Source organism: Silene latifolia, chromosome 11, assembly GCF_048544455.1.
Source record: "Silene latifolia isolate original U9 population chromosome 11, ASM4854445v1, whole genome shotgun sequence".
NCBI classification, from domain to species: domain Eukaryota; kingdom Viridiplantae; phylum Streptophyta; class Magnoliopsida; order Caryophyllales; family Caryophyllaceae; genus Silene; species Silene latifolia.
In genome coordinates this window covers 31,075,562-31,096,151 of record NC_133536.1, presented here as the reverse complement: position 1 = coordinate 31,096,151, position 20,590 = coordinate 31,075,562, and the positions used below count along the sequence as shown (strand labels likewise).

General features: G+C 38.6%; 3 protein-coding genes across 4 annotated transcripts; 1 reads left to right on the top strand and 2 right to left on the bottom strand.

Moving 5' to 3' along the window:
• Window positions 1-448: 448 nt before the first annotated feature.
• Window positions 449-3,359, bottom strand: LOC141611499 (uncharacterized). The gene is made up of 2 exons (XM_074430050.1): window positions 2,861-3,359; window positions 449-857 (listed from the first exon to the last, which is right to left on the bottom strand). Exon 1 carries the CDS (start codon window positions 3,234-3,236, stop codon window positions 2,865-2,867), a length of 372 nt encoding a protein of 123 aa, XP_074286151.1. The 5' UTR covers window positions 3,237-3,359; the 3' UTR covers window positions 449-857; window positions 2,861-2,864.
• Window positions 3,360-7,275: 3,916 nt separating this feature from the next.
• Window positions 7,276-14,928, top strand: LOC141611498 (ATP-dependent zinc metalloprotease FTSH 2, chloroplastic). Of its 2 annotated transcripts, none has more exons than XM_074430048.1 (5): window positions 7,276-7,451; window positions 10,815-12,009; window positions 12,436-12,749; window positions 13,778-14,018; window positions 14,382-14,928. In XM_074430048.1, exons 2-5 carry the CDS (start codon window positions 10,831-10,833, stop codon window positions 14,721-14,723), a joined length of 2,076 nt encoding a protein of 691 aa, XP_074286149.1. In that variant the 5' UTR covers window positions 7,276-7,451; window positions 10,815-10,830; the 3' UTR covers window positions 14,724-14,928. The 2 variants fall into 2 exon arrangements, with proteins under 2 accessions (XP_074286149.1, XP_074286150.1); XM_074430049.1 differs by having other exon boundaries at window positions 7,342-8,186; window positions 8,967-12,009.
• Window positions 14,929-15,269: 341 nt separating this feature from the next.
• LOC141611497 (putative alpha,alpha-trehalose-phosphate synthase [UDP-forming] 7) lies at window positions 15,270-19,992 on the bottom strand. Its single transcript, XM_074430047.1, has 4 exons — window positions 19,660-19,992; window positions 17,321-19,343; window positions 16,067-16,340; window positions 15,270-15,628 (listed from the first exon to the last, which is right to left on the bottom strand). Exons 2-4 carry the CDS (start codon window positions 19,300-19,302, stop codon window positions 15,341-15,343), a joined length of 2,544 nt encoding a protein of 847 aa, XP_074286148.1. The 5' UTR covers window positions 19,303-19,343; window positions 19,660-19,992; the 3' UTR covers window positions 15,270-15,340.
• Between the last annotated feature and the right edge of the window lie 598 nt (window positions 19,993-20,590).

Below are 20,590 nucleotides of genomic sequence, written 5' to 3'. Positions count from 1 at the left end.
ATATCACCAAGGCAAAAGTGCTGTTTAAAATTGTACTAGAACGGTTATCGAGAGAGTACTCAAAAAAAAAAAAAATTATTATAGAGAATTCAGCGTAAGAAATTTTGAGTTAGTGAACAAAGCATTTTTGGTTTCAGCTATGACTGTTTTCAAAGTCATTTTTATGTTGAATTTGACAAACTACAACTCGACTAAACAACCTAGGGGCCTGGAAACATCTACTGTACAGCTTAATGGTGATTGTTCATGATTGGATATGAATTTCCGACAAAATAACACTGGAATAGACCATTAAGAATAATGCCAACTGATTTGCTAAAACGATTGATCAACATTCATCTCGGTTTTAGCTTGAACCATCTTCCTCCCATAAAACAGCAGCCTGGCCGGGGAGGTCCCTATAAAAAAGAGCACCCATCACAGGTACTGGTCTCAGTCTGCATCAATGTGTTACAATCTCACCATTCAATATACAAGTTTCAAGGAAGAAGTCTCCAACATTATAATTCAGCGCAGCTCGCGGCCAAATCTAATCAAGAAGTATTGAACAACAGATACTCGACATTCATTGAAGCTCAGAATACCGGAGAAACAGGAAATATACAAGGGTTAATCCTTACTTAGAAAACTGGAAATAGATAGAAGATGCACAAAAGTCTAACTAGGGAGAAGCAGACTGAAGTCCCCTGCATCGAAAATCGAGACTAGGCATACAGTCCATTGATAGAGCGTTTTAAAGTTCTACTATAGCGTGTACACAGTTTTCAGTTTCTGTGTTCAGTGCCATTTTCATTAACCAAAGTAGTTTCTTCTTGGCTCACTGGTTTGTCAGCTTTTGATGGATTAGGTGCCTCAACCTGTTAAACGTAAACAAGCAATAATTCTATGAGAAGGATTTTACGCAGTGTATATGGCAAGCAAAAGGAAATCCTAAGAAAGACTTGTGGACTCCAGCTACAGGTGAACTCAGGTAGTCAGATACAGTTGAAGTGAAACTGAAAGTTGAAACTAAACTAATCCATTTGAAGAAGATAGACGCCAAACAGGTAAACAACGAACTGGAGAAAAAGGGAAAAGGCAACAGCTAATTTGTTATAAATACGTCACATACAGTATGTGATATGCTCTTATAAAGTAAGAGTTCAATTAATTTAAAGCCAGTATATATTTATAAATGCACGAGGCTCTGGGGGTTCAATGAAACCTGTAACCACTGTGTCATGGGATCTAAATGGATCTTCGCTCTTATCTCACCGTTAACTGTGGTGCTACATCAATTCAACAGGATCAGATCAGGAGTCATTTAAGAAAAATAGTTCTGAAGTTCTAAATAAAGCATAGGATTTATACTGGAATTAAGTACACTTGGGAATATCACATATTTGATAGCCATGAAAAGCTGGAGCAGTGAGGGGGCAATCACCCTAAGCTTGACAGATTATAAAACGAGGTCAGGTTTCACCCCTAAGGAAGGTAAGTTAAAGAAGTTGAGGAGGAAACATGAGAGGCGCCTTTTAATTGAACAAGCATAATGAAGGAAGAGAGCATGAGACATTCATTTCTTCCATTAACAGCAAACTAACAATAGTGAGATACATAGTTATAGATATAGATATACATATACTATAGTCATACTATATTTTAGAATGCCTTTAGTATCCAGATGAAACTAAGTTCGTAAATTATGGACGACTATTTCCATTAATGAGGAGTGCCCCATAGTATTTTGAGAAAATAAATTGGGAAGAACAATAAACAGTGTATATTTCATGGCCACAGCATCAAAAGCCAACAGGAGATCAGACGGCTTGTGGAACAATAAATGTGATATAGATCGATCAATGGGATTTGTGTCTGTCCCCATATCGATAGACCCCGTGCTCCTACAAAAACCACTGACTACAGATAACAATATACTCCCTCCGTCTTGGTCATTTGTTTACCAATTCCATTTATGGGTGTCTTATTCATTTGTTTACCCTTCTATATTGGGAATATTTTTGGAAGGTAATTTGATCTTCCACATAAACTATTGTCCACTTGTCACTCAATAATAATACCCACAAATGGTCCCCTGCCCTCTCTTTGGTCTTTGTGCCAAAACCAAAGGTAAACAAATGACCGGGACGGAGTGAGTAGACTGGCTTATGTTTTAATGTAGTATTGATCACCAAACTCAAGCTACTTGGATAAAACTAGAAACAAATGCAATAAATTGCCTTAAGGCTTTCGCTGATACTGCTCAACTTCATGCTTCTGATTAGACCTATGGGTCATTAGGGTAGGGCAATTGCAGGGTTTGGGTCATGTTCAGGTGTACTCTTATGAAGTAGAAGGATTACATGTAAACTGTCAGTATCAACTATCTCTTTTCTGGATCTTAAGTCAGCAACAACAACAACTAACAAACTAAAACTACAAGATTCTGAAACCGTGGATAATCGCTCCCTCAGGCCTCAACTTGACCAGAATTTATGAATGTAACATCCCATAGGGATTCTGCTAAGGGTAGCATTGTAGCAAAACCAGAGGTTATCAATATCATACAAATAAATAAGCTCCAAGGAGAGGGAAAATGCCACATTATACATCTACTAACGAACATCGGAGTCATCTAAACATGTGTCATGTCTCTTTAATGCGGAGTAATTATTTAAAATACTTCATCCTATCCAAACCATAGATATGAAGAAAAATACGGTCAAAGTATCGCCTGGAAGACACCCAAAAGCAAGCAAATGTAACCTCTAATTTGGGGGGAACTAAATAATAACAGAAAACACAAACCCTAGAATTTGTGTTCTCAAGTTAAATCCAAAACAAAAATAATCTAATTTATGAATAAGGATTAAAATTGCACCTGTCTATTTACAATAACGATCAGCCTTTTTCTTGATACGATCGTCAAGAGCGTCTTCAACAGATTTAACCTTCGCTTTGGGATCGTACCCGAATTTCTTAGTCTCAACAGGGAAAAGCTCTTCATATTTCATCTTCTTGGCGGCGTCAATAGTGTAAATGGCTTCACCCGGGGCGGTTCCGTCATCGATCACATTACCGGGTTTCGATAGTTGTTGTTCTTGTTCTTGTTCTTGTTCTTCAACCTCTTTGCTGGTGATTTTCTTCTTCTTTTTCTTTTTCTTGTCAATGGTTTTGCTGTTAGTAGCTAATTCTCCGCCTTTGAAACTAAGGCGTCCGCCCTTAACTCTCTCGTATGGGCTGTCTCTGTCCGCCATTGACGCTCTCTCGAGATTCTCTGCTTCAGGGGTTTTGCGATGGATACACCGATTCACCTGTTGAGGCTCTTGGGTTGCTAAGTTGATAAGGATTGGACAAAGGGTCCTCCAGAAAACACATACGTATATAGGGCTAGCCGGCTTAGTCACCTCACCTTTCAACTAGAGGCAGCAATCGGCTAGTTCGGGTCGGATCATGTCGGGTTAGGGTCCTATTGGGTTATAAGTTTATAACTATGTTCGGGTTGGGTCACTTACGAGTTGGGATAGTCAGGTCAATTGGGTTCGGAACTTTGGGTTGGGTTCTCGTTATTATCGGATCAGTCATTGAGATAGATTTTTCATGCCAAGTTAGGTTTGGGTCGGCCATTAAAGGATCGGGTCATTACCTATCAGATCAGGTAATTATGATAATTTGTTGAGTATAGTCGGGTTTAGGCCGTATTTTGCTTGGTTTAACTCATCAATTTATTATTTGGTCGCTTTTTCCAATTATTTAACCGGTTTAAGTTGAGTTATGTTCATTATTTAGTGAATTTATAAGGTTAGTTAATATTAAATACTTTATAAAAGTTGTTCACAATGTTGGTTTAATTAGGTCTTTATTGCCTTGATTTTTCATATATGACGGGGTTTACTTTTCGAGTTAATATTGGGTTAACTTTTGGATTAGGTCAATTTTTGGGTTAGCTTTTGGATCAATTTCGGTTATCTTTGGGGTCGGGTTGAGTCCAGGCATATATTAGGTCGATTCAGATTACTGGTCATCTAGGGTCGAGTCGGGTTCGATTTCGGGTCAGCCTTAATCGGATCTTGTCGGGTTACTGGTCATCATCGAGTCGGATCCGATCAATTTTGGTTTGCAACCTTTTTAGGTCCTTCAGGTCGAATCAGACTTGCCAACTTTAGTTTCCCCTAAGTAGCACCTACACGAATACGGACACGAACACGAACACATAACATATAAGTGATACGATATTCCCATGAAATATAAGACATTAGACACATTTATAAATTTAATAGATACTCGTATAGTATACAGACAAATTTAGTTTGTAAGAATTGTTGCCTATCCTTCAACCACCTCAAAGCGTTCTCTAGAATTAAATATATAGGTCTAGGCCACCTCGGCTAGTCACGTTTCACAAACGAACCCACAAGCGATACAACCAGATGACCATAGACCAAAACTCAATCCGACCTGATTCGATATGAACTAGAGCCGATAAGATTGATGACCGAACAATTATTAATTTTAATTATTATTAATTTAATTAGAGTGATTTCGTGTTTAGTTTGATATATGTTTAACTTACTCAGAGTAACAAAGTAAGTAAACAAAATAATGTTAAAAACTAAACATATTGTTAATAACTAAAGTAATGCGATAAAGTAACACCATCCCGAATCCGAATCAATATGTCACATTAATTTACCCAAAAAACCCGACCCTGATCGAACCCGTCTCGACCTGAAAAAGTATGCTAATCGGCTCTTACCTGAACCTGATACGACCCGCCTTGCTCGGCCCAAATTCAACGCGATTGACCCGACTTACGTGATTTCCACCTCTATTCATTTTACTCCATTTTCCTCTTGTTCAAGTTACTAGTTATCTTATATTGTTCGTAATTGCTCAGGAAACATTCTCAATTAGACAGAAAAGTCAACTTATAATAAATTAAAAATATCGTAGAACTTAACTTACTTACCATGATCATTTCTTCCGGAAAAAAAAACAAATTAACAACAATTATTTACTATTTTAGGTTGCTCCATTTGATTGTTTACGTTTCCTTATATGGATTTTTTTTATCAATTAAATTATTCACATACCGTTATTCACTTTTAGAGGGCGTTTGGTTAGGGGTATTCAGGAAAGGAAAAGGGAATCAAAATCCCTCATTCTCTTTGAAGGTGTTTGTTTCATCATTTTTCCCATTTTTTACCCCCTCAATTTCCCTCCATAACCCATAACCTCTCTAATTCCATTCACTCACCCCCCTAATGTATGAGATTTCATTCTCTACCTCACTAAACTACCACCTCAACCACCACGCATGCCCCACCACTGCCACCACGCATACCCCACCACTGCCACCACAACCGACGTCACCATCCAATATCACCACCACTGCTGACGCCATCCTTCCAAGTTCCACCCCTTTGCCGACGACATGTTTCCCTATTGCTCCTCTCTGGTGATCCACCCTAGTCCCACAAACCCACCCTAAAACCACCAGATCCGGTGTTTTGATGGGTGGGGGGAGGGGCTTTTGTGTTTTGGGGACTGATTTGATGGTGTTTTAAGGGCTGATTATGGTGGTGAATGGTGATTTCATAGGGTATACAAAGGAGAAGAAGTAGTGCTGCGTGAGGGAGGGCTGACTTCCTGGTGGCAGATATGGCTAGCTGGCGGCCGACGATGTTATTTTTGCTGGTGTGGTCAGTTTGGTGGTGGGTGGTGGTTGTGGGTGTTTATGGTTCTTCTTTTTTTTGGTTTTTTTTTAAAAAAAATGCATTCCCTTGTATTTTAACCAAACAAAAAAGTAAATCAAAGGGGATCCATTTCTTTACCTCACCGCCCCCTCTCCACGTCATTATAAATTCACATACCATAACCCCCCCTCCCCGATTACATGACCCACACACAATTTCACCGCGACCTGCCACCATCAACACCGCTCCTTCACCTACCCGTACAGCCATCACCACCCTTTAATGCAACCCCTAAACACCACCGACCACCACCCACAAATCCTAGTAACACCCCCCATAACTTAGTCCTGTCTTTTGTAGACCACTTATTATGGACACCAAATAAGTAAATACTCCCTCCGTCCCGGTCAATTGTTGTCCTTTGGTTTTGGCACAAAGACCAAGGAAAGGGGAAGTGGCCAATTACTAAGTGACAAGTGGAACAAATGGAGTGTGAATGATCAAATTGCTCATCAAGTTCATTCTTAAAATAGAAAGGACAACAAATGAGTGAGACACCCCAATATGAAAAAGGACAACAAATGACCGGGACGGAGGGAGTAACTAAATAACGGAAATGGATCCTCTCCATTTCCTTTCTCTCCATTTCCTCTCACAATCTCATTAAACAATAAATTCCTCTTTCACCCTCATTTTCCTTTATTTTTATGCGTAAATTTAGAACCGTTATATGTTGTCAATAAGCGATCCGTACCATTAATAGGTACTTGCCTCTCCATTTCTTTTGAGGAAATGGAGAGGATTTTTACTCCTAAATAACTACCACTAATAATGTACACGAAGAGAATCAATTCTCAATCAAGCACAAAAATATCCAAAGACTATTTAGTAGACCACATTGAATTGCGTATTGGACTTGAAACTTGAAAGTAGGGATGGCAATGGGTAGGGTCTGGGTAGGGTCGGCCTAGACCCGGACCCGACCCGAGATTTTCCCTTTGGACCCGTACCCGACCCAGACCCGCAAGGGTCTAAAATTTGAGGACCCATACCCGGACCCTATGGGTAAGGGTAGGTCTGATCTACCCATGGTCGAGTTTCAACCACTTTAGAATAAGATTAACGATTATAGGGTCTATAATATTAAAAAAAAATCATACTACTTTAACATTATGAGTTTATTAATCTGCCATTAATGGTGGTTGTCGGTCGCCGGCTATTAGAGAGGTGGTTCTTGGAGTCGCGTATCGATCTTTGTGGTGGTGGTTTTCTTGTGTCAGTGGTGGAGTGGTGGTATTGTCAGAAGAGTTTGGTTGAGTTTTATCACTTTATGGGATGAGGGAAGAGAAAGAGACTTTAGTTGGGTTTCTACAACTGCCAGTATGAATTCAGAAAAGTTGTAATTTTGATTTTTTTTCTTTAATAAAGGGTCTAAGGGTCGGGTATGGGTCTCATAACTTAGACCGGACCGGACCAAATATTTTCTTAAGACCCATACCCGACCCATATCCATTGGGTCTGAAAAAATGAGACCCATACCCGACCCATTAGGGTCCGACCCTCAGGGTCTGGGTCGGGTCCCCGACCCACTGCCATCCCTACTTGAAAGTGTGAACAAGATGATCCATACACAATTACTAAAGATGCCACGTAACTGCTTTGAAACCACATCCAGTTCTTCTAAATACACACTGCAACCTCTTTCTCTCTCTTCTTAATCTTCACCCGATTTCCTCCTGTCTCAGCCTCCTCCTTTTACTCTGACAACATTTTAAGGTACTTTTTTTTGATAATTTGAGCTAATATTTCATCTGGGTTTCTGTTATTTCGACATTATATTAATGGGTTCTTCTTAATTTTATCATAGTGTAGTTAAAGTTTGCATCTTTGATTGTTTCCTCACTTACCCACTTGAATATAGTGTTATCTCCACTGAAAATTTATTCATGTTAGGAAATTATGCTTTGTGAATGTTGAATTTTTATCTTGGGTCATTCGGAAACATCATGTTTGTGTTGGAGGGTAAGGCTACGTACATCCAACGTCCCTTAACCTGTAATTTGTGGGAGCCATTGAGGGACTGGGGTAATGTTGTTGCTGCTGTGTGTTGGGGTATTTGTTGCTATTTCTATTGCGGTCTGAAATATGCCTGCCTGTTTACTTATAGAGTTCAGAGTTTAGATGTAAGAACTAGCTGAGAAATGAATAGAATGGAAGTAAGCCGAAAATTGTTGACAATTCAGGATTATGTAGTCAAATTTCAGGAAGGAGTTGCCAATTAAATACATCCAGAATGATCAATTTTTTGGATCAAGATCATGAAAATGTGTTGTCATCATTGAGGTTTAGATTAATAACTCTTACGGGCTATAGTACAGATAACAATCTATGAAATCTCTAGCCAAATAGCTTATTAAGTACTACGTTCATCCCAAACTGTCGTAGTCCTGTCTTTAGCGGTCAACCAATGCAACCTTGAGGTCCTTGACCATTAATTTCTCCAAAGTGTAAGTCAGGGGCGGATCCAGGATTTTGAAGTAGGTTGGGCTAGCTAGGTGAACATCCGCGGTGATTAGACTTGTGAAACCGGCAAACCGTATAATCGAAGTCGCACATAGTGTATAGCATAACTAGGCAAAGCTATATGGTTTTGGGGAGAATTACAATATACAGAATAAATATTATCTTGTAAAAATATATGATTAAATATTGCAAATTTTATACTCCCTCCATTCAACAATTATCACTCCATTTCTCTATTATATGTGAGAGGTATTATATTGAAATGTGGTGATAATTGTTGAATGGAGGGAGTACTTGTTTACAAATTATTTTCAAAGTTCCGTTAAATATAACAACTATCATGAAAAAAACGAAGACGTCCTATTATCTCCGTCTTTTTAAAATATGATAATATTTTTGTATTCTCGAATAGGTGGGTGTGTACAATTTTTTTTAAAATTAATTTTAACAACAATCAAATTATTATGTGCACCGTATTAACAATTTATCATAAACATTATTGAGATTTTCGCTAAAAAAAAAAACATTATTAAGATTTATGATGAAATGTCAGCCAACTTGTGGGATATTATGAGGAAAACAAAATTGCTTGTTATGGGGTTTGAACCCCCGCTGTCAAAACAGAAGCAAATTCTTCATGTCAGTACTCAGACCAACTAAGATATATTGAATCAGTGAACATTTAGTAACAGAAGTTAATTTTATTCTCATACATTGGTTGGGCTCAAGCCCACGTAGCCTTCTACCTAGATCCGCCCCTGGTGTAAGTAGAGATACAATGCAATATTATCATGATTGCTTTATGTAAACAATTATATTCATGTTATTATTTTCTGAAACTTGTAACTATTGTGTATTATGAGTACATAGTTGCTCTTTCATGGACAAAGATTACTCTTTCATGGACTTTTTGCCATTACTTTTCCATCCTTACCCTTTTCCCAAAAAACAGAATAAACAAAATCTATACCACTGAGTAAATAACAGTCAAAATCTGCATCCTTTGACCATAGAAGTCATCTGGAGACATATAAATGAGATGTAGGGAGTAATATGTAAGTTCTGTTAGGCATGTTACCACTGAGGTTCTGTTTTGTGGGATTGAATCCAACAATGTACTAGGACTTCATCTTTTAAGAAAGGAAACAATCGTCTCTCTACTGAGATTAAGGGGAAATGTGAGGACTGCCTGTCAGAGTTTGGTTTGAGTTTCTTGTGAGAGTGTTTCATATAGAAGATTATAGCTGACAGTCTATCGATAGGCTGCACAACTTGGAAAAAGGGGTCATACCTACTGGTGTTTGTCCTCGCACAACCTGTGGTACTTATGTCGTTGCAACTTGAACTTGTTTAGCTTTTTAACATATTAGTAAAGGTGCAAGTGGAACTTGCTGGTAACCGTTGGTATATCATGCTTACACCTCTTGCTGAGGTTGTTGTTTGAGTTCTATGAGAAACTTGTTGATCTCTTTTCTATTAAGGCAACTATTAAGTTTCTCATATTACTTAATACTTTTTCCACACAACCAAATAAATTAAACAAAGAGCTCAATAGCAGGTTTTTAGGTGAGTACCTACAATTGTGTTCTATTATGTCGTATCCTTCTGTTTGCGGCTTGGTGCGCTTGGTTTAACGGGAAAATGTGAATATAACACCATTTGGAGAAACTGGATGCAGGATAGAGAGATAAAAGAAAGTGTGTATGCTTGTTATTCAACTGCTAATGTTGTGAAAATGTTAGATGTAAAAGAAGCCGGATGCAGGTGTAGTGGTACTCCGTGGAAAAGGTTTACTGTAATAATCACTTGCTTGACAAACTTGTTAACAGTAGCCTAAGATTTCTTGGTTTTCACGGCTGGACCTTTTTCTTTTATGGGCAGGAAACAATAGTTTTAGCTATTTGATTTGCCATGACGATAATGTACTCTCGTGTCTTTGGTTCATAATGTTACCATAGATTCTATTTCATTTTGTAAATATTAGGCAAGCAAGCTGGGATCAGTATGATAATTGATAGATAGAAGATTTATAAGTGTCTGTGATGTTACAATTTGCTGCGACTTTTTTTGTTGTGAAGAAGAAATTTGGATGGAATGTCTGGATGATTTATTTACATTATAATAACAATGAGGAAGGTAAATATTAGTCATATATAAGTAAATAGCATAAGTTGTCTCACCTTATATGTGCAAACACCTTTGATGGTTTTCTAATGCTTTAGTTAGGTTTGTGATGTTTATATTCGAGGAAAATGTAACATGGATTCAATGTACACTACATTTGACATGAGGATGTACATCTTAGAACAGGAAAAATCACCAATAGCTAGTGAATGACCTTTTCATGAAATAAAAAATTACTGCTATAGCTATAGTAGCCTTTAAACTAATCTGGAAACATCACTGCCGATACAGGTCAGCACTAATTGAGAAAGTCTTGTAGTGGGTGGTTATGAGTTATGACCTTTACTAGTGTAAGTGTGCAAGCATTAGAAAAGGTTTATTTGTTTTAGTTCTTATGTTGCACTTTTTCCACTGTAATATTATTAAGCTCTTATATTTGTTGATCCCCAAATATTTGCTTGGCTAACTTCATCTTGCATTTGGCCTATATAGAGAACTGATCTTCAAAATGGCTGCCTCATCCGCCTGTCTAGTGGGTTCGTCAACCTCTACCACCAAAACCCTTATAAATGAAAAGTTATTTCGCGGACATCTTTTTGCCACTCCACAACGCTCAGTGTTACTACGATCTCCTAAAGCCTATATCGTGAAGGCATCGCTCAACCAGGCACCGAATCAAGGAAAAAGAGCTTTATTAAAAGTGTTGCTTGGAAATGTAGGACTTGCCTCAACTTTAATGGGTAGCAAAATTGCACTTGCCGATGACCAAGGGGTTTCTTCTTCCAGAATGTCTTACTCAAGGTTTTTGGAGTATCTTGACAAAGATAGGGTCAAGAGGGTAGATTTGTATGAAAATGGCACTATAGCTATTGTGGAGGCCGTCTCTCCTGAGCTAGGTAACCGTGTTCAGCGAGTTCGTGTTCAACTTCCAGGTCTTAGCCAGGAACTGCTTCAAAAGCTTAGGGCAAAGAACATCGACTTTGCAGCACATAATGCACAAGAGGACTCAGGTTCGATGTTGTTCAACCTGATAGGAAATCTTGCTTTCCCGCTTATCTTGATCGGGGGACTTTTTCTTCTCTCTAGACGCTCTGGTGGGGGAATGGGCGGTCCAGGTGGTCCTGGGTCTCCTCTAGCTTTTGGCCAGTCAAAGGCCAAATTTCAAATGGAGCCTAATACTGGGGTAACTTTTGATGATGTTGCTGGGGTTGATGAAGCAAAGCAGGATTTCATGGAAGTTGTCGAGTTCCTTAAAAAGCCTGAGAGGTTCACAGCAGTTGGAGCTCGCATCCCTAAAGGTGTTCTTCTTGTGGGTCCTCCAGGTACCGGAAAGACATTGCTTGCAAAGGCTATTGCTGGAGAAGCTGGTGTTCCATTTTTCTCCATTTCTGGTTCCGAATTTGTAGAGATGTTTGTTGGTGTGGGTGCATCTCGAGTGCGTGATCTATTTAAAAAGGCAAAAGAAAATGCTCCATGTATTGTTTTTGTTGATGAAATAGATGCAGTGGGAAGGCAGAGAGGTACTGGAATTGGTGGAGGGAATGATGAAAGGGAACAGACGTTGAATCAGCTTCTCACGGAGATGGATGGTTTTGAGGGTAATACCGGCATCATTGTAATTGCTGCTACTAACAGAGCTGACATTCTTGATTCTGCTCTGCTGAGGCCAGGACGATTTGACCGGCAGGTAATTTTCCATAACTTGATGCATTGAGTTTTTTTCTATGATGTGACTAGTCCGGGCATGACTGACCGACCTAAACCCGAAAAAATCAACGTGAAGTAGACCCGAAAAATTGCTTGAACATTCGAAAATGACTAATTTGAAACAAAAACCTTACTAGTCATGAGCTAGAACAACCCAAAAATGACTTGATTAAATAAAAACGACATGAACCTGTGCTGATTGCTGACAGAATCGACCCAATAGCAGTGCAGCTGAAAATCTGAAATGACTCAGAAATGATCCAACCTAATTAACCTGATTGCCAACAGTACCCGTGTGAGACGGTCAAGACTTTGTCGAATGTGTTGGGTTCACCAGTAACCCGAGCAATCACATTGAATGTTTGAAGATGGTGATGCAGACATTTACTTTCTGTCCTTGTTTCAGGTGATGGTAGATGTTCCTGACATAAGAGGAAGAACTGAGATCTTGAAGGTTCATGGCAGCAATAAGAAGTTTGACGCAGACGTCTCCTTCGATGTGATAGCTATGAGAACACCTGGTTTCAGTGGAGCTGATCTGGCAAACCTCTTAAATGAAGGTGCAATATTGGCAGGTCGCCGTGGCAAGACTGCAATTTCTTCAAAGGAGATAGATGATTCCATTGATAGAATTGTAGCTGGGATGGAGGGAACAGTGATGACAGATGGTAAAAGCAAAAGCCTTGTTGCATATCACGAAGTGGGACATGCCATCTGTGGGTAAGTGAAAGCACTTTGGTATTAACGTATTCATAGTTCACAGTTCACACAGTATAATTCAATCGCCACAGTTTTTTCTGTTCTCATTTTGTTCAATAAATACTTGGGAGTATTTTGGTTAATATAACATTATCGTAGTGCCTTAAGGGCTCACGCAAATGCCAGGTTATTTCCGAATGACCATCAGGACAATTGCATTGAGCGTTTCATTGAACTTCACAATAAAAAGAAGCACAACTAGTTTAATAAGCTATTTTGCTTTATTTTATCATACTTCACTAAATTCGTAACCAAAGAATGTCTCCAATGGAAATGGAAATGGAAAATATGAATATACGAGTATTTAGATTTACATGCATCTCAATATCTTAAATCCTGTTTTGTGAAGGAAAAATGTTCTTTCAACGAGAGTTTCACTGGATGACCTCCTTTCTCCAAGATGTTTTGTTTACTAATAAATCTCTACTCTTTGATGGCATATTGCATAAACTCAATGTTCAAGGATATATACTGGGAACTTGGGAAATGTACATTTTCAAAACAAAGTGTCTTTTACCTTTTTTCATTTAAAATTGCTGTCTTAATTTTTTTTCAATTTTGGTAGATTTTGACACATTGAATTTCCATAGCCTACTTCAGTAAAAAATTTACAAAATGATTTGACAATCAACTTATGTACTTACAGTAGACGTGAAGTTTCAAGATAAAATGCTACTCTCTTTGTCCCATTCATTTGTTTACCCTTGATTAAATACCCCTCTTAAAAAATAAAAATAAAAAGGTAAACAAATGATTTGGACGGAGGGAGTAGTATTTAAATAAAGATCTGATTGTTTGAATATCACTGGTAGCTTTCAGTTTTAAAAGTTCGCGCTTTTATCTAAGAAGTCAAAACCTTCTACATTAATCTTGTGATCTAATAGTTGTGCGTCATGTGAAGTTCTTCTACTCAGTTCAAATGTGAAATTAAACTAATAAGTTTCTCACAAATGAAAACACTGAACAATATTAATTTTGTTCTTTCGCAGAACTTTGACACCTGGGCATGATGCTGTTCAGAAGGTAACGTTGGTCCCACGTGGTCAGGCACGAGGACTGACTTGGTTCATTCCATCTGACGATCCAACCCTCATCTCAAAGCAGCAACTCTTTGCAAGGATTGTAGGTGGTCTAGGCGGCAGAGCTGCTGAGGAAGTCATATTTGGTGAACCTGAGGTCACCACTGGAGCTGCTGGCGATTTGCAGCAAATTACTGGTTTGGCTAAACAGGTGAGCTTTGTATAACCTCGTCATTTGTCTTCATCCAATTGATGCCCAATACTTCCGTGTAGTCATGGAGAACGGTTTTGTTATGCTGTTATCAAGTCATTTAGGTACGGGTCAGTTTAATTCTAGTCATTTTCAGATTTTGTATAGAGTTGATCAGGTCTTTTTTGGGTCCGATTCATTTTAGGTTTGGGTTGGGTGCAGAGTTCTGGTTAGTTTTGCTAGGTTTAGTTCCTTGTTCGACTCCCACCTTCAAACCCCCTTGTAGTTTTCAGTTTTAAGCTCAAGTGGCTTGAACTAAATTCCGTCTCTTTCACCCGTTCTTGTGTGAAAGCATACCTTATGCACTGTTTGTTACCCTCACAGATGGTTGTCACATTCGGAATGTCTGATATCGGACCATGGTCTCTAATGGATGCATCACAAAGTCAAGATGTGATCATGAGAATGATGGCACGAAACTCCATGTCAGAGAAGCTGGCTGAGGACATAGATGTTGCAATCAAGAGACTCTCCGATGAGGCTTATCAAATTGCACTTACTCACATAAGGAACAATAGGGAGGCCATTGACAAAATTGTTGATGTTCTTCTTGAAAAGGAAACCATTGGCGGAGACGAGTTCAGGGCTCTTCTGTCAGAGTTTGTTGAGATTCCTGTTGAAAATCGCGTACCTGCCACAGTAGCAGCGACACCTGTACCAGTATAGGTAGCGCACCATACCTGATTTTGCTGTTTGTTCTTAATACTGATTTATACATGCTCCTATTGGAGTACGCCACTGTATTTATACTGTAATTTCGATTGTGTATAGTTATAATTAATCTGAAACTGGGATGCTAGTAATCCTGGTTTTCCTTGTAACCCTTCATTTTTATCTGTTCTAATCCTAAAATCCACGAATTGATCCATTACCGTCGGTCTTTGGGTAAGTTGACCTATTCTTTGACCCAGTGCTTCATGGACTCCCCTAATTGGCTGAATGGCGGGATAGGAGGTTGGATGCATGCAGTCATTTATATCTACAGCAACGCAGGTGGTTTGAACTTGTGTGGGAAGGTTAGATTCGGGACTCCTTCAAATCTCTGGGTTAGGTATTTCGGTGAAGTCAAATTTGTCCAGTCTACTTCAAGGGGGTGTGAGCTCGAGAGAGCTGAAGGCGCTGAAAGTGCGCAATTCACCCGCAATCCCCCAGGCAGGAACTTGCCCAAAGATTTGATTATAGATATGAGCAATGGATAAAAAGTAGATAAGATTGATACACAATAACGCAAACTAGAATTATAAGAGAATGAAAGAATAAGTGTGGACTGTTATTGTAGTTTGCTAAGCAGAGCCTGAAAGATCAGAGAACTCGGCAAGCGACTCGAGTACAAGCCGGACTTCAGCAGTGTCATTTACAAAATATTGAGCCTTGCTAGGCTTCTGACCAACTGTACAAGCAAAGACGGACGCATTTGGAGACAATATGTTTCTTGAAACAGCATTGTCAACTATCTCAAACATGTCCTCATCAGATCGGTCGTCACCTATGCACAACACGAAATCCGCATGCTTCCCTTTCTCTGCCAATGACGAGAATACTTTCTCAGCAACCATGCCTTTGCTCACTCCCTGAAAGAAGAACATACAAAACATAATCATAAATTTGCGGGTTGATCATGTTCAATCTTTACCTTTACGGCTTTACCCTAAATTTGCGGATTATTTGGCACTTTGGGGTTCACGTTGATTCAGATCGGTGGTCAATATTTATGGGTAAGTTCAAGTTGTTTGCTAGTCGAGATATTTTGGACGAGTGCAGCTTAAACGGATATCATAATTCATAGCTCTATCTGCTTTGGACAAGTGGATCGGACAAGAACAAACATTCTTGGTACTCGCTTGTGCTTCATCTCAAAACATTAAAGGATAATTCAGGGATGCAAATTTCACGGTCCAAAACAAAATGCACACAAACTAGCAATCCTCAATGATTAAAGATAAAAAGAAGATAAGTATATCGTGCTACTTTCTTTAAACGAACAAAGAAAAGACATTATAGAGACATACCTGGGGTTTTACTTCGACAATGAGCTGACCCTTCTTAACGGCCACAGGTTCATTTGCTAAAACACTTTCCAAATGATCAAGCATTTCTTTGGCCTGAGCAGACCCAAAGTCTGGGTCTGCGTCTTGATAGTGCCAAACAAGAGCACTCTCCTTAGACTCTATATATGAACCATCGGTAGCGTCGGTGTACAATTGCATCACAGGCTCAGCAATCTCCATCCACCCAAAGTCCGTACTCGGGCCGCAATTTTCCCAGTCCCCATTCTCAGGCCACCTGAAAATCACACATCATAAGAGTAGCTAAATATAATCCCTCCAATAGTTTATATATTTGTTTATGGGTTGGGTTTTTAAGTAAGCAATTAAGCACATGCAAGCGGGATAGAAAGTCCCACACTCAATCTACACAACATAAAACACGCCAGAAATTGTAATGTAAACTATTGGCCGGGATAGACAAAAATGGAGCACATAAACTATTTGCTAGGATAGAGGGGATTGTAAAAAGGTATAAAACTGTTAGGGGCCCTCTCAAACTTGCTCTGTTGACGGATAAAAGCACATTATCTGATTATCGTAAGGAAAAGAACCCTAGAAGGGTAGCCCATGATTTTGAATGTCCGAGTGGTTAATCAATTTTGACGGGATAAAGATTCAGCGAGCAATCAAAGTGATTAAAAGATCGTTCCTCTGCACTCAGGCTCAGGTGCGTGTCAAACCCAAGTGGGGTACTGTGTGTTCAAAAATTTCAGATGCAAGGACCTTGTCTGTAATTTGCACAAAGGTGCGGGGACACGATGATACTCCAGTTAAAAAAAATCACATTTACATAGCCTGTACCAAATTACCAATAACAAACTACGGAATAGAGAGTGGAGAATCTTCATGATCGAGTTCTCTTGATTAGGATATGCATCATTAACTTAATCGTAACAGGCATGGTTTAGTTACTACTCAATTGCCAAAAAGCATTTAAGGTTTAAGAAATAATTCCAAACCAAGTATCTAAACAAAAAACCAGATGTTAAAAGCAGCACCAGGAGCTATGTTGCTCGGACTCGGTGAGAAGTATCCGACACGAGTACGTGTCCAAGTGTCGGATTCGTCTATTTTTATGAAAAAATTCATGTTCGTCTAAAATGAAGTGTCCGAGTGTCCTACCCATGTCCGAGTGTCCAGTGTCCGACACGGGTACGCGATGTCATATTGAAGAGTCCGAGCAACATAGACCAGGAGAGGAGAAAAGAGACCAACCTCAAAAAGTAACCATGCTCTGCAGCAATTCCAAGCTTTTTGCATGGTGAAAACCAATTACTAAGACTATCCTTCCCTCTCCCACTGACAATGAAGACAGTATTACGAGGATCAGTGCAGAGTGTCTCCAAAATTGAGATAACCTCCTGACTTGGCATCTTACTCATCGAATTTTGGGGCATTAGAGTTCCATCATAGTCAAATAGGATGGCCCTATTTTGTGAAACTCTGTATGCTGATGCAATAGCATCCACCGAGAGCTTCCTGAAATTAGGATCAATAGAGACAACCCTAAAGCCGAAGCCCAAGCCTACACCCCAATATCTTCTCCTGAAATGATCAGTGCAGGTTCTTTCCAAATCTTGCATGAAGCTTCTTGCCCAATAAGCCACATTATGGGAACTAACATATCGATAGTGTTTTTCATGTCGTAGTTGTTTTTCCGCGTCTCCTATAGAGATAGCAGCATTCATTGCCTCAGCAGTTGCTTCAACATTCCATGAATTAATCCTAATGGCCCCACTGAGGGATGGGGAGCACCCAATGAATTCCGAAATCACAATCATACTCTTCCTAGGCCCACATACATCAGAACTGGGTTCCGAGCCAGATATCCCCTCTCTACAAACTATGTACTCATATGGGGTAAGATTCATACCATCCCTCACAGCTGTCACCACCACACACTCAGCAGTGGTATAGTAAGCAATCCTCTCAGGTGCACTTACTGGTCTGTGAATAATAATCACGGGTTCATATCCGGGCTTTCCATACTCTTTATTGATTCTCTGGGAGATCTCCTCTATCTCAGATAGCATCTCCTGTATACCACTTCCTTTACATCGCGCAGGGTTAATAATCTGAACCATTACAGCCCGGCCCCGCCACTTATGTTGTTGCTTAAGCATTTGCTCCATTGCCAGAAGCTTCAAATTAATTCCCTTGAACAAATCCAGGTCATCAGCACCGAGCAAGACAGTTTTCCCATCAAAAGTTTGCCTCAACTTAGCTATCCTCCCCTCCTCCTCTGACAGTCTTATAGATGACTCAATTCGACCCATGTGAATCCCGACAGGCATTATCTTTATCCCAACTGTTCTACCATGATATTCTAACCCCAGGTAGCCTCTCTTTGATTGATACTCCAAACCCAACATTCGACTGCAGCAAGAAAGGAAATGTCGGGCATAATCAAAAGTGTGGAAACCAATTAAGTCTGCATTGAGTAAAGCTCTAATTATTTCCTCTCGAACAGGCAGAGAGCGATAGATTTCAGATGAAGGAAAAGGGCTGTGAAGGAAGAACCCCATTCTTATTCTGTGAAACCTCCTCCTCAAAAAAGTTGGCAATGCCATCAAATGGTAATCATGAATCCAAATATAATCATCATCAGGATTAAGCACCTCAATGACCTTCTGAGAAAACAATCTATTTACAGAAACATAGTCCTCCCATAACGACCTATCAAACCGCCCTCCATGGCCCGCTGAAAATGGAAGCATATAATGAAATAGTGGCCATAATTGCTTCTTGCAAAATCCATTATAATATCGATCAGCAAGATCAGGAGGCAAAAAAGTCGGCACACATTTAAAGCTATCGAAAAGAATTTGAGACACACTATCTTGTTCACTACTATCTACATCAGCCCTAAGTGAACCAACATATATCACTTCTGTCTCATCAGGCAAACCATCCCTAAGTTGTAGCAACAAAGAATCCTCATCATGACTAAAAATCCATCCTGCACCATCCACCCCACGACTTGCAACTATCGGTAATTGATTCGCAACAATGATCATTCTATCTTGGACCACAGTAGACGGGTTATCCGAAGAAACACTATGAGCGTGCTCGGATTCAAGTTCAGAAATATTTCCTGGTACAGACATCACTCTAGGGAGTCTTTTCTTTTCTAAATTCATTGTTGGAAAATCACCTGTTACTAAATCTAACAAATTGGCATACGATTTCGAAATCATATTTCCTTCAATTATTGATATTATATACTTCCCAAAACAATCTGCATTAATCAATACAAACAAAAACAACAAACTGTCATACTTCAAATTTTCACATAAAAATTCACAAGATTAAAACTTTACACATTACCCAATTCACAATTCAACAAAAGAACAACAATTGATCAAGAAAACCCCAATTTATTATGATCATAAACGGTCAAACTAACCCAATAAAGCATATATAATCAAATAAAATAACCAATTTACCCAAATTCACACATGTGTATTAGATAAAACAGTAAAACTAACAATCTAAAATACCAAAAAAAAAAATTAAAAAAAATAACAGGCATTAATTAAAAAAAAAAAACTCACCACTTAATTGAAATACCCAGAAAGAATAATTGCAGTTTATGATAGTAAAATTAGATCTTAATGAAAAATACCCAGAGAAAATTAGGGTTTTTGTTCTTTTATTGAACAATCTTTGTTAAATTTTATTATTTTCTTGTTATTGTTATTGATGATATCATCATATATGGATACAAATGTGCAAACAAAAATTAAAAAAAAGGAAACCAGAATATTCAGAGAATAGTTATATAGAAGACAAAATTAATTTTAAATTTACTTGATTAGGAAATACTTCGTAATATCTATTTTGGATGATAAATATTGGAAATAATATGTTTTGTTTTATGTTTTATACATGTAGCCAAGTTATATCCTAAGACAAAAAACGTGGGCACCAATTACCCACATGTCACCAATCACTTTTATAACGTCACCAACGCGATAATTCTAAAGCTTGCCAATTCAATTTTTGATCAACAAATTCTTATTTGTGACCGATGGCATCCGTCATAAGTCGTAACTTAAAGTAGCGGGGAAGTAGTGATTGACCCCCATAACTTTGTGGAATTGTGAAATTAACCCCCACAAGTTTCAATTAGAGTGATTAGGCCCCATAACTTGTTTAATAAGTGAAATTAAACCCTTTTATCAAAATCTCACGAGAAATTCAATTTATCATATCTTAAAAGTAAAAAAATGATTATGTTCTTATGAAAAATACGAAATAAAAGTTTAATAAAATTAATCAAAATTATCTCCAAAATCTCACCAATATATCATTACATATACCAATAAGCTATACCAACACGGCAACATGTATACATATAACATACTAAAATCATACGTATTAGATACTAATACCATTTTTTTTACATACGTATGTAATTCGGTATGATTCTTTGCAAAACAAAAAAAAAGAACAATTAACAATTTTATGTGTAAAATTTTTTTA

Bases quoted from the DNA above. Each gene is read 5' to 3' on its own strand.
- LOC141611499 (XM_074430050.1), bottom strand. From the start codon at position 3,236: ATGGCGGACAGAGACAGCCCATACGAGAGAGTTAAGGGCGGACGCCTT.
- LOC141611498 (XM_074430048.1), top strand. From the start codon at position 10,831: ATGGCTGCCTCATCCGCCTGTCTAGTGGGTTCGTCAACCTCTACCACC. The intron at 12,750-13,777 runs GTAAGTGAAAGC...GTTCTTTCGCAG, and splicing joins GTGGGACATGCCATCTGTGG to AACTTTGACACCTGGGCATG. The intron at 14,019-14,381 runs GTGAGCTTTGTA...TTACCCTCACAG, and splicing joins TTACTGGTTTGGCTAAACAG to ATGGTTGTCACATTCGGAAT.
- LOC141611497 (XM_074430047.1), bottom strand. From the start codon at position 19,302: ATGATTTCGAAATCGTATGCCAATTTGTTAGATTTAGTAACAGGTGAT. The intron at 16,341-17,320 runs GTTGGTCTCTTT...TGTGATTTTCAG, and splicing joins GAGCATGGTTACTTTTTGAG to GTGGCCTGAGAATGGGGACT. The intron at 15,629-16,066 runs GTATGTCTCTAT...TTCTTCTTTCAG, and splicing joins TTGTCGAAGTAAAACCCCAG to GGAGTGAGCAAAGGCATGGT.